The sequence below is a fragment of the Astatotilapia calliptera genome, chromosome 16, assembly GCF_964374335.1.
Source record: "Astatotilapia calliptera chromosome 16, fAstCal68.1, whole genome shotgun sequence".
NCBI classification, from domain to species: Eukaryota; Metazoa; Chordata; class Actinopteri; order Cichliformes; family Cichlidae; genus Astatotilapia; species Astatotilapia calliptera.
In genome coordinates, this window is record NC_137437.1 from 18,479,251 (window position 1) to 18,501,784 (window position 22,534).

General features: G+C 40.0%; 1 protein-coding gene across 2 annotated transcripts; it reads left to right on the forward strand.

The window, feature by feature from the left end:
• The first annotated feature begins 1,548 nt into the window (after window positions 1-1,548).
• On the forward strand, window positions 1,549-22,211 carry tbl1x (transducin beta like 1 X-linked). 2 transcript variants are annotated; one of them, XM_080290906.1, is made up of 16 exons: window positions 1,752-1,890; window positions 15,484-15,597; window positions 15,782-15,886; window positions 16,318-16,463; window positions 16,789-17,008; window positions 17,568-17,700; window positions 17,866-18,007; window positions 18,111-18,174; window positions 18,323-18,420; window positions 18,861-18,921; window positions 19,037-19,158; window positions 19,244-19,318; window positions 19,413-19,540; window positions 19,966-20,131; window positions 20,215-20,316; window positions 20,470-22,211. In XM_080290906.1, the coding sequence occupies exons 3-16, from the start codon at window positions 15,829-15,831 to the stop codon at window positions 20,494-20,496; spliced, it is 1,542 nt and encodes a 513-aa protein (XP_080147032.1). In that variant the 5' UTR covers window positions 1,752-1,890; window positions 15,484-15,597; window positions 15,782-15,828; the 3' UTR covers window positions 20,497-22,211. The 2 variants fall into 2 exon arrangements, with proteins under 2 accessions (XP_026000671.2, XP_080147032.1); XM_026144886.2 differs by lacking the exon at window positions 15,484-15,597 and having other exon boundaries at window positions 1,549-1,890.
• Window positions 22,212-22,534: the final 323 nt, after the last annotated feature.

Genomic DNA, 22,534 nt, shown 5'->3' on the forward strand with positions numbered 1-22,534 from the left:
GGGAGCCGGTGTAAAAACATCCAAATAAAACATGCGGAGGTACCTGCTGTGGTGACTCCTTGTGAATAATGGAGCAGCCAAAAGTAGCTGCTTCTTCAGACATGGAATATGTAAAAATATGTTGGCTGGATTAATCTGTAGGGACATTGGTAGAAATGAAGTATTACTGGGGGTTGGCCTTTTTCTCCTGCACAAACAACAAAAGTACATGATATGAATGCAGAATCTACTTTGCGAGGAAGCTAAGATCCTTTAACATGTTGGCGTGTTTGATGATGGAAATCTGTGATAGTATGATCATTTACTTTGCTGTTATCTGCTGAGGGCTTGCATTAGTGCCAGAGATGCCAGCAAACTGCTCTCTCCGTCATGGACCACCCACTGCACCCGCTCCATTCTATACTACAGAGGCAGCAGAGCTTATTCTCTCTCAGACTTATTCAACCTCGCTGCCATAAAGGACACTTCAGAATATCATTCCTACTGGCCTATGTGAAACTGTACAACAGCTTCCATCTTCGTGACAGGTGAACACACCTGCCAAAACCCCACACGCATTTCAATATCAGACCTTCTTATTGCTGTTTCTTAGAGTTATAGTGTACATAATATTTATTAGTGATATTTGCACCAAATCTTTGTACACCACCAGTCTTATTTTTATTTTATTTTATTATTTTTCTTTATCACTGTTGTATATGTAAAAGGTTATTTTGCACTACTATTGTGCATTACGAGGCCTTCAAACCTCTCTCTCTAACCTATCTCTCAATATATCAAAGTGCACGTGTATGCTTGCAGGCCAACCAACTAAAAGCTCGTAATACACCACCATTTCGTTTGAGGCTGGAGCAGTTGTAGCGTTTGTACGGAATATGTGATGCGCAAGTATTGATATACATACGGTAACCAAAGGAATGTGTCACACTGATGTCAACTTGTTATTTACTTTCCAAATCTGAATGACTGAGCAAGGCGAAAGGAGAATTAATCAACCGCTGTGTGACCAGGCAGGCGAAAAATAGCGGTGTGTGGGGGGATGGGAAGAGCCCCCGAGAGGCCAGATAGGCAACAACATGCTACACTGTAGTCTCAGCGCACTGTCCTTAAACTGAAACAAGATATCATAGTGCACTTAAGCTCGAGAGCCATGTTTTAATGGTATTAATTATCCCGCCTAATCTATATGGGGGGAGGAGGGGGGTCAAATTTAATACACGCTCTGCTCAATCCACACGTGCGCAAATATACAAAGTGTACAGTAGTTATGCGTTAATGGCACACATAGGTTCCAGACAGCACGTGTATCTGTATATTTTCCATAAGGTGTTAACAAATTGACACTTTGGCTGCTGATTTGGCTAATTAGGCCAATCAGATACAAATGAGATAAAACAGTCCCTGGATTATTAACCCCAGAATAGATCGTGTTTATAATAGTCAGGTTTATTAAAGACAGTTTAGCCTTCAACCCCCCGCCCCCGTCCTCTCTCTCTCTCCTATTCTCTGTGTAAGTCTCTCTCTCCCTGCCGTTTAGCGCTCGCTGCTGTCTCTTTCTGCTCCTGTTCTCAGTGAACGGTGAGGGTGAAACTCTACAGAGAGTAGCCTGCAGCCTCAGCCACAGAAACCCGGGTTTATTCCAACTTTACCGCCAGTTGTGCGTGTGTGTGCGCGCGCGCGTGCGTGTCTGGGTGAACACGCTTTGTTAGCACAGCAAATTTAGCCGGCAGTGAGTCACACACACACTCACACCCGCGGTCGGAACTTGAAATGTGACGGTAATCAAAATGGGAGGAAAGTCGTAGCTAGCTCGCTGAAGTTGGAGGTTCTCCTTGTGGAAGAAGAAGGAAGAGGTGGCGGCGGACACCACGAGTTCACTCACAATAAAAGGTAAGCTAAGTAAAGGTCGAGTGGCACTGTTTTGGGCAGCACTGCATTCAGGCTGCTTGTGTGTTTATGTGGGTTAAAAGCAAAGAGGATAATGACTTTGAGAAATTGGTGATTACGGCGTTGATTAGGAGGATACTTGCCGGCACAAAGCTTAGTCACCCATTGACTCCACACGTGTGTTGAAATTCCCGTTTGCGCCTTTTAATTTAGCCTCTTTTGTTCATGATTTTTCAAACAGCCTACTTTTCTGCTACATTGTTGTTTTTCTTAAAGAAACATACTCATGCTTAACCTTATGTAGCCGACCTGTGGACTACTTTTACTAAACAGACTTAAGTTTTAGAGGTTCAAGGTTGTCCCATTGTGGTGACTGATTAGTTTGTCTACTTTGGTGGAAATGTGCTACTGAAGTCAAACAACATTAAGCTGCACTTTAGGTCATTTTGTTTGAGCTAAAGCATGAATGATACATATTTATATTGTCATGCAGACTTAGGAAGCGCATGTGTGGGGGAGGGGAGAGAAATTCAACTGTACTAGACAGTGCCACCAGTTTCAAGGGCCAGTTCATGCTCTTGTATAACTCCAGTTTTAAATTGTTACTGTTAAGCTTATGACCTTCTACCATGCAGCACAGCACAGGCAGACGCTTTTAGAGAAACTCTGCTGTGTAGGAAGGAATATAAATTGTGATAATGCATGTCTACATAACACTCAACAAGCACAGACTACATTAGGAGAGAAATGAGAGATTGAGAAACGTGGTTTGACCTGCCTTTTACGACTCTAAATAGTGCCTGGAATGATGGGATACAGCTTCAACAGTCTTGTCTGCTTTAAGAGAATCAAAGTGCATCTTAATCCAGGTTATTCCAAGTTTTGGCCTTCTCCCAGTTGAATATATCCAAGATAATTAAAAACAAGGATAAACATTGACTTCTTTTAATTAAGAGGATAGGCTCTATGCCATGTGGACCAGTCATGCTTTTGTACCGGTTCACCAAGAAGAGAAACAAAAATGTTAATGTTGCTATATAAAAAAGATTCAGATGCCAGGACTGGCTAAAACCCCTGCTATTTAAATTCTGTAACCTGATTCTACTTCAGTGGCCCACATAAGTAATGTCAATGTGATGCTCCCATTTCTTGTTGACCTAGTGGCAGTATTTGAATGTTATTTGATCTCAATACGAGTTACATATTTTCTGGGATTTTTTTGCTGAACAGCCATGCCACAGCATGTCAGTTCCCTTTAGGGCAGGACTCCAACACAGCCACCCTACAACAGGAATTTTCTTCTGTTTTAACCTCTCCATTGTTGGTTCATAATTTTTTTTTATTTTTATTTTTTTGGCGTTGGGTGATTATCTTGTGTCATAAACCAACCTCTCCTAAGCTTGAGGTCGTTGATCTCAATCATGCCATTCTCTTGTAAATTTTCTTATTACTGTGTCAATTTCATTGTTACTTCAAGCACTGTAAGGCGGGGTGGCCAATTAATTTTCCCAAGAGGCCACATGAGAAACTAGGAGTGTTATGGAAGGCTAAACTCAGTTTTGTTTATCACTTTTTGAACTGCTAGCAGTAAGAGTAAATGTCACAGTTGGGCCTTAATTGTGGCCTTTGAAGTAAAAATGTCCCAATCCATAATACTACCTCCACCATACTTCACAGTTGGTCTTAGTGTCATCCAGTGAATTTTTTTTTCTTCAAACCAAGGAGTTTCTGCTGGTTTTTTATTTATAGCAGCAGGAATGTCTACTTTTACTTAGAGACATTTTTTTATGATTTTGAATTTGCTGAACACCCAGGTCTATAAAAATGCTTTCCTTCCTTTTCTTGCATTTTCCATTTCTATAATGGTTTTTCCAAGGTCCTGTGAAATTTGAGGCATAGTTCACACGAAGAAGTCTGTTTTTTTTTTTTTTTTGTTTTTTTTCTTCCTTCTTTTTTTAACTAGACTTTTTTTGAGGCTACAGTTTAGTAGCTTCCCAATCCTCATTGATGACCTAATTTATAAGGAGGGGCACGTCTACAACGAACACTTATAATCTCATTTCCAGCCTGTACTGTGAATAGTTTATTTTATGTGCTTAATAGTTTACCTTGCAAATTTACCATACATATGGAGTGTGTGCACACTGGATAGTAATGCCAAATTATCATTAATTGTTTATGTAATGTCACTTACAAAGAGTAAGGGAAAAAAGAAAAGGTCTCATGTATGACTGGTGTGTAAAATGTTTGAGTGTCAAGCAGGATATTCTTTTAGATTGAGTTGTTTAAATGCACTTTCTTGCGCTGTGTTGTTTTCTAAAGATCTGGTGTGACGAGTGTCTTAAACAGTTTTTGCAACCAGCTGCTCCACTTCAGTCCAGTAGTTGGTGGGAATGTAGAAGACAACTGTGATGACTCAATATAAAGTAAGGGGTGGGCAACACTGCAACAACAGCGAACATGTAGGAGATTCAAGTCTTGCTGCAGTTTAATGTGATTTACTGCTTTAGAATTGGGGTCACTGAGTCAGTGCAGGAAGAGAGATGAGCAATAGAAGCAAAGTGAATTCAGAACACCCCAAATGCTGGACTTCAAGTAAATAAACTTGCAAGCTGTTGCTGAGATTGTCCGTGACTTTATTGAGGCTGAATTAAAATGCTACTCCAGCCAAATTTAATAACATCATTCACGCTATGTAAAATAATTTCTCCATAACCCAATCTAGACTGCTTACCGTGTGGTGAAAACCTGTCCTTTGTTGTATGAGTTGTGTTGAACTCTAATTACAGTAGTTACAAAAGTTACAGGTTCAGTGCCACCTGGTAAAAGAACACCAGGATTTAGTTTCAGTGTTTTGCCTGTATTAATCTCTAATGTTCAGCATTAGAATTAATACTCTATAAAGTATGAGTAATGATATAGACTTTAAATCCTTCTTTTCTTAGTGGATTTATCTGTCTTTTTATTTGGCGTTCCAATAAATTGACACAATTACCATTTGTACTGAATCCTCAGGGGGCATAGCCAAATAACATTGTTAGGCTGCTTCGTGACAGGATCTGAGATGAAAGGTGTTCTTTTTACCTTCCATGCAATACCTGGTCTTGTGTTTTAAAAGAAGAAGAAAAACCATCTCATGGCCTACAGTCTATGAAACATAATAGTTCAATTATTATTTTATTTTTTTAACTTATTTATATCTAACTACTGTAAGAAAACATCAGATCCACAGTGCAATGAGACTGTATTAAAAACAGAAATGTATTCCCTCTTCATAAGTAGGGCAAGGAAGTCCTGTGTGTCAGCCTTGTGGTGCTGCAAATCTCTTCACTGGGCTGTCCAAATATTTCTGTAGCAGTATTTATTTATGATAGACCATGGGGGAAGGTGGGCCATTCTCTCCCTTCAAAAGAGACATGCAGTGTTCAGTGGCGACCAGCCAACTGGTGCACTGGTGGTTACTCTAAAATAACTGCCATACAAGTACTGACTAGTTGAAGGCTGTAGTTATTTATTTGGACATCATTTGGTGTTAGGGTGGTGCTGTTTATCATTGTGTGAGCTACAGCCTATGGTGTCTTCCCTCTGTCCCTACTTAGAATAAAAGTAGAGCAAGTATATATCCCTTTAGGCATCTGTTAAAAATTTAAGTATTAATGTTTAGCGCTTTTCAATTGTAGGCAGATGATCACATCTCTTAAGTGTGACTTGCTTGATTTTTTTTTTTCTTGGTTTTTTTTTTTTTGTTACTTTTTAGAAGGATGAATGAAGAAATAGTTGGTGGATGACTTTTCAGGAAGTTGTGCAAGCACATACTTGCCAGAGTGGGAAAGTTCTTTACTGATGGTCATATTGTGTTTTTTGCCTACGTCTTAATCTTCATCCTGAGTCAGCCACGTAAGCTTATCTTATCTTTTGTGGAGCAATCAGTGTAGTTATGCATGCAAAGTATGTCATCATCATCTTAGCCACTCCGTGCTACATCATTTAACAAAGACTTGTGCACCTTTTGGAAACTGGGCTTAAATATTGATTGAATATTGCGATTTGATATGTGAGAGAATCCCCTGCTTATGATGGATTCACAGTTGTTTCTGAATTATATTTTATTTATTTAAAAAAATCAGCATCTGTATGTTTTTGGTTTGTTTGTTTTTTAAAATCTCTTTATAATTCCAGTCACTTGAAAGGCTGTAATTCAAACTTTGCAGTTGCTTGGGCTTCTGGGTTTGCAGTATGCTGGTGGAAACCCTGCAGTATATGTGTGCATGCTTGGGTTTTGTCAGTAACACTGAAAGTCCACAGTTCTCAAAAGGACTGGATGATGTTAGGGCTGTTAGAATTGGCCAAAAAAGACATTTCGTTATTCCTTTATCAAAATCCACTCAGGTTCAAACCATTATTGCATATTAGACGTATCTGCAGCATGTCTGCAAGCAGGCATACCACTACAATGAGACATCATGTCTTACATAGTTATTTTATTTAACGTTGTTTATTTTTAGATTGATTTGAGTGCAAATCACACTTGAGCTCAGCTGTGAACTCCATGCCATCAAAACCACATGGTTGTTACAGAATTATTCACTCTTGTCAGACCCTGGACTTACATTTCATTTTCAGTCACTGATAGTGACAAGCTGTAACTTCTGTCCATGCTTTTAGGTTGTCTGCTGGTGTAGTGCAAAATGTAAGGATCCTGATGACTGAATTTAGCCTCTAGTAGTTAGAGCTATAAAGAAGTTTGAAAAACTAAATTAAAATAATCAGGGAAATGTTGTGACTTAACACATTAAGATTTACCTTATTGTGGTAGGCTTAATTGTTTGCTCCCTGTATTTCCTTGCACCAGCAGCTGTGTGTCTGAAATCTGAAGCAGCAAGCAGCTCTGCTGTTTCCACTCTGCCACTGTGCAACATTGTGGGTAAATATTTCCACATTAACAGTCCTGTTCCCAGCTGCTGGGTCTAAAAACTTTACTGGTAGAAACTCTGCATTGCATTATGTGTGGCTTGCAAGATAAGACAAATGGCATAACAGTGTTGCTTGTCGTTTTTGTTTTTCCAAAGAATATTATTTATTTGTATGTATTTTATAGTTAGATTATATTGATTATATAATCCAATTTAGAGTACTTGTTGACAGCCTCATGTTATGTAGGTTAGTTCATTCAACTAGCCAACATCCACCTCATAATAAGTGATTTCCATTTTATTTGTGGAGGTGGTGTGTAGGTGCTTGGGCCAGGTGGGCTGTCAGCCATGTACCACAATGTTGGAAACTTGCATTAAGGTGAAAGGTATCTCTCTTGCTCTCTCTGTGGGCTGGCAATAGTAGTGCTGCAACAGCAGCACTGTCTTTGTGGACAACAGCTGTTCAGTGAGGTAGCTATATGCAGAGATTGAGGCAGGCAGTATGGCTCGAGCATCACACCAGTGCCATTTTAATGCCATTACAATTAGAGCAGGGCGATATGACCAAAAATATTTATCACGATATAGATCTGAAAATTTGCGATAACGATATAACTGACGATAATTGACACTAGACAAAATACTTTACAACTCCACAATTTTATTAGTGCAAAAAAACCCCATCAATGTATTTTCACTTAAACAAGCAGCTGTTTTTTGCATTAAAGTTATATAAAAATGTAACAGTACAAATGCAAATTCCTTGCTGACAGTTTAACCTAAAGGCATTTCCAGTGGAAATTGGCCGACATATCCTCAGCATAACGAAGTATAATATCCACAAAACTTAAAAAGAGCTTATACACATGCAATACGGTAATATTATGTTGAAGCACTGTACGTATCCCTCCGGAGGCTCCTGCCTACGATAGCTGTAATGCTCCAACAATCCATCAAGTGGTGCGGGTTTGTAGCTTAGCAAAGTCGTACTAAAACATTTGACAGATTTTCGAGCACCGTGTACCACATAAAATCGTTTCGAGGTCAGTAAACGCAACCAGAATTCAAACATAAGGCACACGGGATTATAAGGGGCACTGTCGATTTTCAGAAAAATCAAATGATTGATTTTTAAGTGTGCCGTATTTTCCAAAAAAAAAAACCGGTAATAATGACGGTCCGCTAGCATGCTCCACCAAAAATAGTGCTTTGTTATGTATCTGACAGACGAAAGCTAAACCAGTTCCACACCACTGAAGTTGCAGCATTTTTACAAACCAATTCTGGTTCATCCGTTTCATTCAACGATCCGCTTTCGCCCTTGTCATTCTCCGTCGCCGCCGTGCCTTTTTCGCCATGTGCGTATGAAAACAAAGGCACTGCGCATGCGCATTTTACCCATATTCTATCGCGATATTTCATTTTCTTGTCATTGCCCAACATTATACCGGTATTACCGTGAACGGTATGATATGTCCTAATTACAATATCATAGAGAGAAACCCAGTGATTTTCTTTGAGCAAGCATGTGGTGACAGCGGGGATGGAGGGGGGAAAAAAGCTTTCACTTGAAGCTTGACACTAGAAGCGAAGATAGAAAAGAAGACTACAGGGAAACGACAAACACTGAGCTCAGAGGGCTTGTATCTGAAGACCAGGAGCGTGCAGCTCTGAGTCCAGAGATCCCTGCAGAAAGACACAATGAGAGAGGACATGTAGAGGAACAAAGAAGCACAAACTACAGATGGTAGAAGGCAGAAAGTTAATGCATGCAACTCTGACATTTAAATGCACGCCAATTGAAAGCCTTAATAAAGGCATTCAAAAAAACAGAATAGAGTTGAGGTGAGGCTAAGTGCATCATGCAGCAGCTGGATGTATATGCAGCAGTATTTAAGATCAGTTTTTATTACACAGCAATAGCAGTGTTTAGTTTTTTGTTTTCTTCGTTTATGCTTAAAATTGCAACAGGATATCGCAATAAGACAATTTCATAGTTTTGGCCAAGAAGCAAAAATGAATGTACTTCTGTAAAATGTGGTAGTAGTATTCTGTGACTGTCTATAATTGTGTGTATTTCCATGACCCATATACTCATGCGGTTGCAAGAGGAAACCCTAAAATGTCCCAAACTTTTATTGCTCGTGTGCAGTCAGTTGTTCAGCATGGAAGATGCTGTGTGGAGGACACAGACAAAGGGAAATCTTTGGTGTGTTGCTGTTAGTGTTACACGGTGTAAATGCTGGCTAAAGAAGCAGCCGTGAGATGGCTTAGAATGAAGATCAGTTTTTCAGCACGCTTGTCTGACTTGTTTGCTTGACCCTGATGTCAGATGGAAGGAAAGCTCAAGGAGAGTGGGGGTATTTAGGGTGGCATGAGCAGCTGTTGACAGAGAAGCAAGAGCCTTTGGTCACCATAGCAACACTTGTATTGCCTACACTGGTGTGTCTCGGTGTTTACAGCTCATTTGTGCTATCCTCATTTTGATGAAGAAAAAGAAATGCCTTGCAGAGGCCTCTGAAATGACTACTAACTTGTTAAGGATTCTTTATTACTATTGAATAAATACACAAAAGCTATAATGGTTACTTTTTTTTTTTCGGGTAGTGAAATAGTGTTTATGCAAAAGCTTGTTAAGACATACTGTACACTCCCATAGAGATGTAATACTTTCAGTTCCTGTCAGTGGTGTAGACAATGGCTGCATTTGCGTAATGTCAACACAGCCAAAACACTTCCAAATGCTCTATTCATTATTCATTTAGGCGTTTATTATCAGACGTGCAGATAATTCACTCTCCGCTTCGCTTGGTATGCACTGGCCTAGATGTAAAACCACATAAATTTGTGAAGTTCTAACTGAGCAATGGGAAAGGTGGATTTTTATGTTGTTTGTGTGCTGCCTTCAGCATGAAGGGGAAAAAAAAAAAGCTTTGTGTCCCAGAATCTTCTCCACACAATGTACTTATTCGCCACCCACCCCCACAAAGCCATATACACAGGCATGCCCCACAGTGACTAGTTCTCGATACGCTTGTGTGATTGTATGTATGAAAGAAGCTTATCTGGAGACGCCAAATTAATAGCTTACCAGTAACCTGGTTATTTTGTCTTCAGTGTAGCTTGTCAGTAATCAGATTTATTTCCAGTTCCATGCTGTATGCTTTTTAAACTAATCCGATATTGTAACATTTTAATATATGCAATAATTTATTGTACTTGCATGACAAAATGATGCATCTGTCATCAGCCAAAATGACCAAAATCATTTAGGCAAGAATGTGCCTAGGTGTGGGCAGGTTGTTTCATGTAGTGGATAAAAAGCTGTTAAGAATGATTAGAGTAATATAGCACTTTTTATTTTTAAGGAATAAATATGCTACATTTTGACTTAACAGTAGTTAATAATTTTGTAACGTGTGAGAGAGATGGATGGATGATCTCATTTAGATGTTTTTACTAGAAATAATCAGTCATTTTAGCCCTCTTCTGTTATAAAATTAAAGCAGTTTTAGAGTGTACTCTTTGATGATGAAAATACAGATTCATCTTCTTTTGAGTCATATGCTCTGTTTATTAAAATAATTGATGTTTTGCTCTCTTATGGTTACAAATGTAGGGTCTGCGCTAATAGAGAAGACACCTGGGAATTTCCTTCTTTGAACACTATAATACTAGTTTGGTTTCAACTGAGAAAACTAAATGTCACCCGTATGCAAGTGAGAGATGACATTTTTATTTGATGTTGACGAGTTTTGCATGAGGGTGGATCTTGGGTCCTGAATGGAAACAATTATGGTGGCTCCATCAGTGATCCTTAGTCTGTTGCCATTTTCCAATCATTTCCCAGGGAGAAACCCTCTTTTCCAGTGTCTCTCTTGCGAGTGCAAATTCACTCATATTGCTGTGTCTAATAAGGAGTTCAAATTTGACTTGTAATTTGCGAGGATCATAGGATTGGGTGTGTTTGATGAAGCTCTAGTGGGACTGAATGCGCTCATTAATGTGTTATGTGGGATTCATGGTATCATGTTTGTGTCCATTTGCAAAGGTATTTGGTTACACAGAGTGAAGGTGTATGGGTATACAACCTATGCAGACATGCTTGCATGTAGACTTCAAAAAGGAAAAAAAAAAAAAGGCAGACAGAAGCTGCAGTGGTCACACAACTATGCCAGCTGCTTCAGCCTCATGACTCATCATGCTGAAAGATCTAGTAGCCCAGTCCTTGTAGTTCCAAGCATGGCCAACCATGGCTTGGAGAGCCTAAAGATTTTTTTTTTTTCTTTTCCGCAACTCATTACTGTAACAGGTAATTTCACGTGTAAGATGCACTCATCCAAAGGTGTTGTAATGTGTGGGTGTAGTCACTGGTTGGAATGAAAAACCTGCAGACTTCCATTGCACCTGGCTGGCCACCCCTGGTAAACATTAAGTGTTTCCACCCATAGCAAGCATGGGAGAAGTGTTTCCCCTAGAGACCGAAGGCTACCATCCCCCATCATTTGCCGACCTACATTGACTGTCATTTAGTGAGTCACTGAGAAAGGCAAAGGACAATGCACAAATGGTTGTTGTTGTTGTGATTACCTGTGTGGGGATCATTATCACAATGCACCCCTCCACTGTCCCCTTTGCCCCCCCCCCCCCACACACACACACACCCCAGACTGCAGCCCAAACCAGAAGCTTCAAAGGCGGGTTTTACTCAGCAGAGCAGTTCAAGAGAAAATGGCTGCTGTTTCCAGGTCTTGTTTGCACATCTGTCAGGAGTTGACTGTTCAGGAGAAAATGGGGTCCGTGGTATGCAGGGTTTTTTTTTTTTTTTAACATCGTTCTATTCCAGCCTGCATGTGTAGGAGATGCCTGTGTGTTTTTCTTTGCTGTATTATTATTATTATTATTATTATTATTTTTTTTTTTTTTTACAGCCAAATGTTGATGTTCAGAAAGCATTTGATTGGATTTTTAGTGAGGTTTTCACAGGAAAAGATCTAAGATTTCTGCACAAGGTATTATTCAATTTGCTGTGAATTTTTGTTTCTATCTATGCACATTTAAATCAACACATGCTGTTTTAAATGCTCAAATAGTTGCATTTAAACGGTTTCATATGTAATCCTTTCATTTTCCTTAAGGGGAATATCAATATTTTGTTGTTGATCTGTTTTTGCACAGTTTAGAGCAGCTTGATATTTAAAACTCTTGGTTTATGTATTGAAGCAGGTTTCTGAGCTTTATAACCACCCCTTTTCCAAAAAAAAGTCTCTAATTTGAAATTTGACTTCATACAAATTAAGATTTGACCAGCTTTCATACTACTCTCCAGTCTTTCATCTGATATCCCTCTGTGGTCACAGTTCAAAATGTGAAGCTCAAAACAAGGAAGTTGGAAAAACGCTGTAACAGCATAGCATGACAATTTGAGTTCCCCCTCCCCCAACACTGCCACCTTCTGTGAATTGCATCATATGTTAGTCATGTCTATTTCTTAGGAATGTACTAATTTATCGACAGAGCGTCTGTAGAGGGAAGTGTTAGGTGCTGACTATCCTTGGTCTTTCTGCAAAAAGAATAAAAAGGAAAAGAAAAGAGACATCTGTCCTTATATCTGACATCAGTTTCATATTTCTTGTGAGTCTTTGAGTATCAGCTAGTACCTGCTATTTCTACATTCACATTATCTGCTATGATAAGATCAAATCCAAAGCTGTAGTACCTGGATAAATAAATCAACTATGCAGTAACTGGGCAGAAAAACATACTGGCAAAAGTCTAAGTTGTCTATTTCAACACTGAAAATATCTCGAAGCATTCAGCCACAGCATTGCTGGGCATTGTTGTCACGTTTTTTAGCCAGCAGCAGAGGCACAGTCCTGGCACAATATTGCTTTAGTATTGTGCTGTTGCTGCACAGAGCTAACCAGACCCGTGTCTACATGTTGCCACTGTGTCACTTGGGGACACTGTCAGATATGTGGAACAGCCAGTAATGTGTGCTACTTTGTTCAGTTTTGGCTCTTGTTGGTTCTCTGGCTTTCGCTCTGTTGCAGAGAAGACACAATTTATAATTTAAACGTATAGACTGTTCTCTGCAGCCATTGTTTATGTTTTTAATGTGTGCTTCTTATTTATGTATTCATTTGTAATTTTGTGATTCTTCTTCTTTGTGGTGCACACTCACCACTCACACTTTCCTATTTTAATCAGCTTTTCAACCAGTTGGCTTTAAACCTGCTGTAATCTTGTAATGTCATCAGTCAGGCAACATACTGTTGGCTTTCTGAAGGACTGCACTCCAGCATCTGCGTTGGTTTCAATCCAGTAATTATGTTATCTGTGTAGCCGTAGAGCTACACTCGACATCCACGCACGACCATAAATTGAGCAGAAATCAGAGCTGAATTGAGGTCTGGGTCATAGTGTGCTGGTATACAGGGATATGCACATGAATTCAGATTAGCACATCGCTTCGCATTAACATATCATGAATTCAGAAACAATAACATGCTATGTGAACACTAAGGAGGCATTAAGCAGGCTTTGTTTGGTTTAGTGTGATGGTCAAAGGTGGATTATGAGGGTGTCGTCTTAGAGGCAGTATAGTGAGAGTGGCTGCAGTGAGCCTGATGTCCTCAGCAGGGATGCTCATAATTGACCCATTAGGTGATTTTTATCAACTCTAGCAATTTCCATTTTTATTTTTATTTTTTGCTTTGCAGTCACATGTTTTCCATTTGACAGAGTTGATACGATTGTAGAGCTATATTTTTCTTCCGCCTGTAAATGGTGTCAATATCACCATGCAGGCATGTTCGTTGTGATGAGGTTTTATTTTTTTTGTCCGTTTTAATACAGTCTCTAAGACGAAGTGAAGACAGGAAACTCTTAAGATGATAATGGTAGCTTAATATAGAAAACAGATGGGTATTTCTGTAACTGTTGCTCACACGCTGATTTGTATTTCAGATGCGTCATCTGATTTCTCGTATGTGTATTTGCCACATGAAGACTGGTTTTGCTGGAGTGCAATTTGCTGCTTTGTTTCCGTTGATTGACAGGACATTAATCAAATCTGCCAGCTGAGAGACTGAAAGCATTTCACAAAGTAGGGTTACGTGTTTCATTGTTGAGTATTTTTCTCTTACCTGTGCAATAAGTGACATGAATCAGATTTCTATTTCAAACTGAGCCGTGTGATTTACGATCAACAATGTGTTTGATTTTATTTGCATGTTGCTAAGCACATTAGACAGCCCTCTAATAAGTCCTACAAATCCTACGATCCTGTAAGCGTACAATCAGTTTGGATGTCTCATGTTTTTCTTCTGTGCTTATCTGAGTTCATCTGAACTGATAAACCTTTGCAGGACAGAGGTTGGCATCTTCTCTGGTTAGGCCCAGTGTTTAGTCAAAGGAGTCTTGAATGCACAGCGTGTTGTGTAATGGACGGTTGCATCATGTGCCCATCTGATAGAGGCTTTATTGGTGCTGCTGATGAGACCAGCATCTCTCTCTCTAGACTCCCATTTGATGATGTTTCCAGTTGTTTGGTATGTAGCTATAGAGGCCCTGGGAGCAGTGGCTGAACGCTTTGATGTGGCTAGTCTGTCTTAGTCCCATATGTAAGCTAATTAGCTAAAGGGGAAACATGAGGGCTGTGGGCCAGAACTGGGTACATCGATGAAGGTAGACAAGCTTAGCATTGTTTATTCTTTGGAAGAAGAGGGTAAAAGAACTCTTACCTTGAGTGAAATGTGTCTGTCATTATCATATGCTTCAGCAATCGATGAAATGAGAATAAAACTGTTGTCCATGTAATGCTTCTGACATTCAGGTGTATGTTTTGCAGTTGCGAGCGTCTTTGCTCCGAGTATAATGACATAGTCTTTTATGTTCAAAAATATAAAAGAAGCTTGCTGCACTAGTTAGAGGTAGCTATTATTCCAGTCCTCGGCATCTCTATGGGGCTACAACAAAGGTAGACCCAATTTGAAAGAATATACCAAGGTGAAAGAGTGAATAATTCATGTTGAGTAAAATGTTCAAGCCCTCTGGCTTTATGCCCACTGGTAATTGGGACAACACCGCTCTGTCTATTTTGCTCGATCTCTCTTGTTGCTATGCTACCGAAGGGAATCTTGAGTGGGCCTGGATAGTGTATGGAATGAAAGTTGGACAGCCATGCAGTCTTCATAGCTGACAGCATCCCTTTATGTCTCTTTATGGTGAAATGTCCATCTGTTTACTTCTTATTGGGAGAGCAGGAAATGGTTAGATGTGTGTCTTTGTGCATTCCCAGGTTTAATTTGGTTCCTTTGCTTTGTCTGCTGCTCTGACATTTTCGTTCTTGTGGTGTTTACTATAAATTTGTGTGTGTTTACATTGTTTCTGTGGGTGTATATACAAGGTTTTTTTCCAGCTTCATTTACTCTGTTCTTGTAAAGCATGTGGGAGATTATGAACAGTACAGCAACCAAAAATTGTTAGAATTAACAATGTTACTCCATTTTGATTTAATTGTTAACGTAAGTACTGTTATTAAATACTTGTATTTGTTTAAACTGGAAGGTTAGGTGGGCTGCTATGATTAATTTTAAGTCACTAGATGGGCAGTAGAGTCATGCTTGATATCCTAAAATCAAAGCTTATTCCATCTACTTGCTTTTTGTTCTGAATGTAGATTTTTGGGAGGAACTAATCCAGCGCTTATCAACATCAGAGGATCGAGTCATGCAGCAGTGGTTAAGACCAGAGTGTGAATGAACTAACAGGAAGTGGAAGTGAGGGCTTTCCCGTGCGTGTGTTTGTTTGTCTGCGCATAGCTGTATCACTATGCAAAGACACATTGTGTAACTATTTTTACCAGTAGGAGATGCCAAATGGCATTCGGGTCAATAAAACTATGGATTTGTAAATGTCACATGCCAGAGCACAGACCTAAATATTAATCTCAGATCCCAATCTTGATCTCTTCTCAGGAGTGAGCTCAGCCTTCCAACATACCGCCTCCTTTCACTGGGCTAAGATGAGTATTACCAGCGACGAAGTGAACTTCTTGGTCTACAGATATCTCCAAGAGTCAGGTTTGCCTCTCAAATGTCTTTTTTTTTTTTTCTTCTTTGTAAATTTAGGATGTAAGCACCATGTGAAAACACAGTGTTGCATTGCTCTTGATATATCAGCATGCTATTATACTCAGGGATCTGAATTTAAAGGATCTGGATCAGTCCCGAAACCCTAGCTGTTGTCTTTTATTACTGTTTATTGAGACTGTCTGAAGCCATCTGGCAGTGTACAAGCTACTAGCAGCTCTGAGAGGTCAACACTGAAAATTGGCATGCCTTATTGTACTCTCAAATGTCATGCTTGTTATTCCATTTTGTTGTTGTATTCAATTACTCTTAGCTTTGATTGGATCAGACAAGACTTTTCTTTGAATATTTTTGTTGTGTTTGTGCACATCTTGTGCTTGGCACTCTGCTGTTAATGAATGTGAATGGTGTTTTGTTTTCAGGTTTCTCCCACTCAGCATTCACCTTTGGCATTGAGAGCCACATCAGCCAATCCAACATCAATGGAACACTAGTGCCCCCTGCTGCTCTCATCTCTATCCTGCAGAAAGGACTCCAGTATGTGGAGGCAGAAATCAGCATTAATGAGGTGAGGGCTGGGACCTGCTGTTACTGACTCCCACAGATGTCTTCTGTTGCTTAATGATACAAAGACAGACTTTGATCTTGATGCCGACTCGCTAGGGTAACTGCAAGTGCTTATTCCCCCCCCCCCCCCCCCCACACACACACCCACACACACACATTTACGTCGTCTTGTACTGGAAGAAGCCCTGAAGTGTGTTTGTATTAGGCTGCCAATTAGGAAGCACTCTTCACCTTTGTAATTGACGATTATCAGGGAAACGAGACGAGTCACTAATTAAAAACCACACCCCTCCACCATGCGTTCTTAACTCCTCTTGTGATGACAGGACGGCACGGTCTTTGACGGTCGACCGATTGAGTCACTGTCGCTCATTGACGCGGTGATGCCAGATGTGGTGCAGACGCGGCAGCAGGCCTTCCGCGACAGACTAGCCCTGCAGCAGACCACCTGTACCATAACAGCTTCAACCTCTGGAATCCAGTCCAATGCGCCAAAAAATGGAGAAGCCACTGTCAATGGCGAGGAGAATGGTACTCACAACATGAGTAAGTTGAACATTAATATCGTTGGTCGCAGCTTACAGTCACCACATTTTGTCTCTTAACTTTAACCCAAATATCTGAGTCATGACAGAAATGGTGACTCATGTAATACATTTCTGAGATCTGTTAATGTGACCTCATTGTGTTACAGATGTGTGTCAAGCTCACAGTCAGTTACTGTATATTCAGTTATGTCTGTAGCAGTGATAGCCATTTTCCATTGCCCAACATGTGTGAAGTAATATATGATGCATAGGTCAGAGTCTTCTTACTGGAATATAACAGCTTGAGAGTTGCTTTTAAAATTAAAGATGTCATAGTAGTTGAAGCACATCAATATATACTTTAGTTGACTTTTTTGAATAGATTACTGATTTTCTTTGTTGGCCCCCTGTTGCTTGAAAAGTAATATATTCACCTCCTTTGACAATTGTCTAAACTAAATACTGTAAACATTAATGGTAAATCTACACAATGCTTAAAACTTGCTGAGAATTGTAGGCAAATCTGTGTTTTGCGTGTATGTTAATGTACATAAAATATGTATCTGTCCACTCCTCAGATAACCACAGTGAGCCTATGGAGATGGATGTGGATGTTGAGATACCAGCCAGTAAAGCTACAGTACTCAGAGGCCACGAGTCTGAAGTTTTCATCTGCGCCTGGAACCCTGTCAGCGATCTGTTGGCCTCAGGGTCAGTCTCTGTCTGTGCTGAAACACATCTTAATTCATCCTGCATGAATCGTACTGTATTGTATTTACGCTGTGGTGTAAGACATCTAGCTTTATAAAAAAACACTGCTGATAGGTTGTATTTCCACAATCATTTGACCGCCTCCTGTTATGTTGGTTGGTTCAGTTCGGGGGACTCCACTGCCAGGATCTGGAACCTGAACGAGAATAATAACTCGATCTCCACCCAGCTGGTGCTGCGCCACTGTATCCGAGAAGGTGGCCAGGATGTCCCCAGCAACAAAGATGTCACCTCCCTAGACTGGAATGTAGGTTTCAGATCATACATCACATCTTTCCTCTCGTACCTTTACCATCTGGTAAACAGGCAGTGCCGTCAGGTAACAGTTCTGTTATGTTGTCGTCCAACAGAGCGATGGGACTCTCCTGGCAACAGGCTCGTATGATGGATTTGCCAGGATATGGACAAAGGATGGTATGTCCTCCATCATTGTCACACATTGTTGTTTCTTTTGCCATTAGATTTTTATTTTTTGACATTGTTGATGTGAAAAATGTAACCTTCGTGACAATTTTGTGAGGGATCTTTTCTAAGAGAAACTGATATTACTCTTATCCATTAGGAAATCTGGCAAGCACATTGGGTCAACATAAAGGGCCCATATTTGCACTCAAGTGGAACAAGAAGGGGAACTGTATTCTCAGCGCTGGTGTAGATAAGGTACTCCTAAAGATCCCCAGGCGTGGATTTGTCTTTCACTAATAATATCCTTGTGTTTTGGGGGGTTTTGTTTGCTTTTTTTGTTTCAAACCAGCCTTTTTTTGCTCATCAGACAAAGACTAAATCTCTGACATATCATTTTCTCATATCCATAGCCTAAAATTCTTAACAGTATTAAAAACAGGGAAAGAAACCTGAAATTTTTGGCTCCCACATTAAATTTTCTTATCTGTCTTTTACGATTAATTTGTCTTTTTTATAGCACAACAGACATTTAATCAAATGGAATGGAGTAAAACTTTACCAAGAAAGGTTAAGCAAACTGAGTCGGTGACATTAACTGCAGATGGGTTTATGGACCATCGAACGACAGATGAGGCATGTGCATTTGTGCAGAAAAGTTGAGCTTGTGTTTTAAAATGCAATTGTAACTTTTCCAGACGACAATCATTTGGGACGCACACACAGGAGAAGCCAAACAGCAGTTCCCTTTCCACTCAGGTAAAGCGAATTCATGTATCCAGATAAATGACTGTTATAGATAATGAATATGATACAAAGTGACTGCTGCTCAGTTGCGATCGTGCAACCCTAATGAGTATGGATTTGTGCACAGCCCCAGCACTGGATGTTGACTGGCAGAACAACACCACGTTTGCCTCTTGCAGCACAGACATGTGCATCCACGTATGTCGACTTGGCAGCGACCGCCCCCTCAAGACTTTCCAGGGCCACACGGTGAGCAGCTTTTCTGACCCCATCTCTCTCTCACACTAACTTTAGTTCTACCTCAACATACATGCTAATGAGCGTTGTTTTGCAGAATGAAGTTAATGCCATTAAGTGGGACCCATCAGGTATGCTGCTTGCCTCCTGCTCGGATGACATGACCTTAAAGGTAAGACCAGTCTCCGGTCTTGGAGGTTAAAGAAAACAAACACATTGATTTGTATTCATACATACTTTGCTCTTGCCATTCCCCTCACGTGCAGATTTGGAGTATGAAGCAGGAGTCATGTGTCCATGACCTCCAGGCTCACAGTAAAGAAATCTACACTATCAAGTGGAGCCCCACAGGCCCCAGCACAAATAACCCCAACGCCAACATCATGCTTGCCAGGTAGGAGATTGACTATATATAACTCTCATTCAATACCGATCACACGGGTCAACTTTTAATGAAGTCCTGGCTTGTTGTGTTCACTATGAGCTGTGTGTATGTTGAACCTTATAGATGTGTTTGCGAAGGCCACAAGCCCCGATGCTTCTTGATGATAAGAAACTGTCTCATTCTGCATTTACTTTAGTCTTCAGTAAATTTAGAGTTTGATATAACAGGCAATGTGAAATAGGTTAGGACATGGCCTTTAAAAACTGAAATGATGCAAATGGGTAGCTTTCAATAATGGAATTTTTTTTTTCCCGTGTCTTCCTCTGCAATATAAAGCAGTGGAAATAAAAACTAGCATTTATTGAAGAAACTGATTATTAGGATGCTTTGATGCTGCTTAACCATCTGATTCCTATCCTCTGTTCTCCACACAGCGCTTCTTTTGACTCTACAGTGCGACTGTGGGATGTTGAACGAGGAGTTTGTATTCATACACTGACCAGGCACCAGGAACCGGTCTACAGCGTGGCCTTCAGCCCTGATGGCAAACACCTAGCCAGCGGCTCCTTTGATAAATGTGTCCACATTTGGAATACTACGGTAAGAGCCGGACTGGAATTTATACTGTGCCAAACGACAGAGAAGAGACAATTAATTGTCATTTGTTTGTGGCTTTGTTTCAGACTGGAGCCTTGGTGCACAGCTACAGGGGTACTGGCGGCATCTTCGAGGTGTGCTGGAACAGCACCGGAGACAAAGTTGGTGCCAGTGCCTCAGACGGCTCGGTAAGCTGTTTTGATTTTAGTTTTAATTTCAAATAAAACAAAAATGTCAGAAAGCTCTCACGACCAATATTTGAAGAACAGCGAGTAAAAATGTAGACTTGAAATGTAATATTAAAGCTATCTAATTTTTATTTATTTATTTTGACATTCTAGGTTTGTGTTCTCGATCTCCGAAAATAGCCCACTTGATGATTAATCCTGGATTGTGGAGAAAAATGCCTTCTCCTGCCATCAGCAAACACACACTCATTGCTCAAGAAAGGCTGTAAAGGTGAACTGAATGAAAACTCTCACCGGAATAAAACCAGATCACTGCAGCGGTTTTAACTCCAACTGAATTCAGCGCACCCTCCAGTCGATGTGTGTATTTTATGAGAAGCCTGTTTGAGACATAGCGGAAGCTGGCTAAGAGATTCCCCTAGACTGGACACAACTCGCTGGGTGCATCCATGTATTAAAATGGTTCCTTATGATGAAGTGCTGCGATCCCCACGGGCCACTGGTCCACCGTTTTCGGGTTGTGAGGGTAGAAACACGGATGAGCCGAGATATATAAAGACAAAAGTGTTATTGAGACACTGGTGTTTGGCTGTGAGAGGAAACAAATTGCGAGGAACTTCATGTCGTAATGAAGTAACACAACGAAAGTAGCTGATACTGAAAACTGAAGCACTGCTGCTGTCTGTTGACACAGTGCTTAATTTCTCCCCAGTGGAGAAACGTTTGTTTCAAGAGTAATTCTTCCTTTTCTTTTCTTTTTTCCTTTGTTCCTCCGTCTTTTCTTTTTTTGTATCTATTTTCCACAGATGGATTTTTGAAAATCAAACTGAATGTGCCGCTATGAGGTAGTTCTTAGCTCCTTTTTAACATCAGGTTCAACAACACAAAAGGAAAGGCCTGCCAAGAAATTGTCCTAACTTCCAAAAATGACCTGTTCGATTCAGTCGTCAGAAAACGTCATTCTGTGGACAAGATGTGAAAAGTGTGCTTTATACAGAGAATTATCTGCCACTCTAGATGTAAATTTAAAGAATGTAAAGATGTAAATTAGATTCATACACAGACTTATATACTGTGTATATATGTTTATATACAGCACACTTTATTGCAATCCTGTAGGGGCTTTTTAATGGCTAGAGCTATCAGATCTTTGCTGATAATTCAAGACAAGACCACTCTTTAAATGAAGTGCATATCTCATGAGCTTCTTATGTTGCAGCCTTTCTGAAATCTGCCAGTCGTATCCATTTGATCGAGCTTACTTTTCGTTAAGTGAATCACAGAAAAAACATCAAGGAAAATGGCTTGAGCATTGTTGTTCTTCTCTGCTGATCACTAAAAGCCATGGAGGAAATGTACACCGCATCATCTGCATTTGGGAAGTTCTCTTGTTAAAGATTTTAGCAGTCATCACGATCCTACTTAGCCTGCTGCTTTTATTTCTGTTTTGTGTGTAAAACAAGTCATCACGGGACTCACAAACCTGTAACTGCCAAGCAGACAAGCAAGGAAAGTTTCTGCAGCTTGTTTTATTATTAGCATGGTTCCTCTCTGGCACTTTTCCTCTGATCAGCCTACTGAAAATTCTGATCATTTGACCAGGAGGTGGATTTTATGCAAAAGCCTTGCTGTTGTTTAAATTTTTTTTCAGGTGTGCTGAGCTTGAAATGTGTTGTGAGCAGTATGTCTGCCTGCTTGGATGTAAAGTAAAAGTATCTTCAAGCGAACCTGCTACCACTTTGATTTGCCTTTTTAGCTTTTAATATTTTTTTAAATTTCATTTTATTGTTTGATTTTATTTGTTTTTGTCTCACTTTTTGTCAGCTTCAGCAGGAGCAACATGAAGTGCACTTTTGTATCGGTGGGCTCAGAAAAAAAATCACATTTTGCTGAAAGTCAAGGTCCAACTATTTGTTTTTATTTTTTTGTTTGTTTTTTTTAATGTCACAATTGGATACTAATGGGTGTTTAATTTTTTTTTGACTACTTTTTTTTTTTAATTTGCTAAGAGCCATTATTGTCTGTGTCAGACTGAGCATTGGGCTGTAGGTCAGTGGCCATTCTTGGCATGCTAAGGAGCCCAATATGGAATAAGCGCTGTGACGGCTACTATCTTTTTCACCCTGATCCAGGGTCTGTCACCTGTTTCCAAGAAAAAAAAACATTGAAGTCATTCAGTGTCTCAAATAAATTACTCTATTTTGATAACAGAACTCAA

Excerpts from the sequence above, each read along its gene's own strand:
- tbl1x (XM_026144886.2), top strand. The coding sequence starts at position 15,829 with ATGAGTATTACCAGCGACGAAGTGAACTTCTTGGTCTACAGATATCTC. Across the intron at positions 17,701-17,865 it reads AGCGATCTGTTGGCCTCAGG|TTCGGGGGACTCCACTGCCA; the intron begins GTCAGTCTCTGT and ends TGGTTGGTTCAG. Across the intron at positions 20,132-20,214 it reads TCCACATTTGGAATACTACG|ACTGGAGCCTTGGTGCACAG; the intron begins GTAAGAGCCGGA and ends GCTTTGTTTCAG.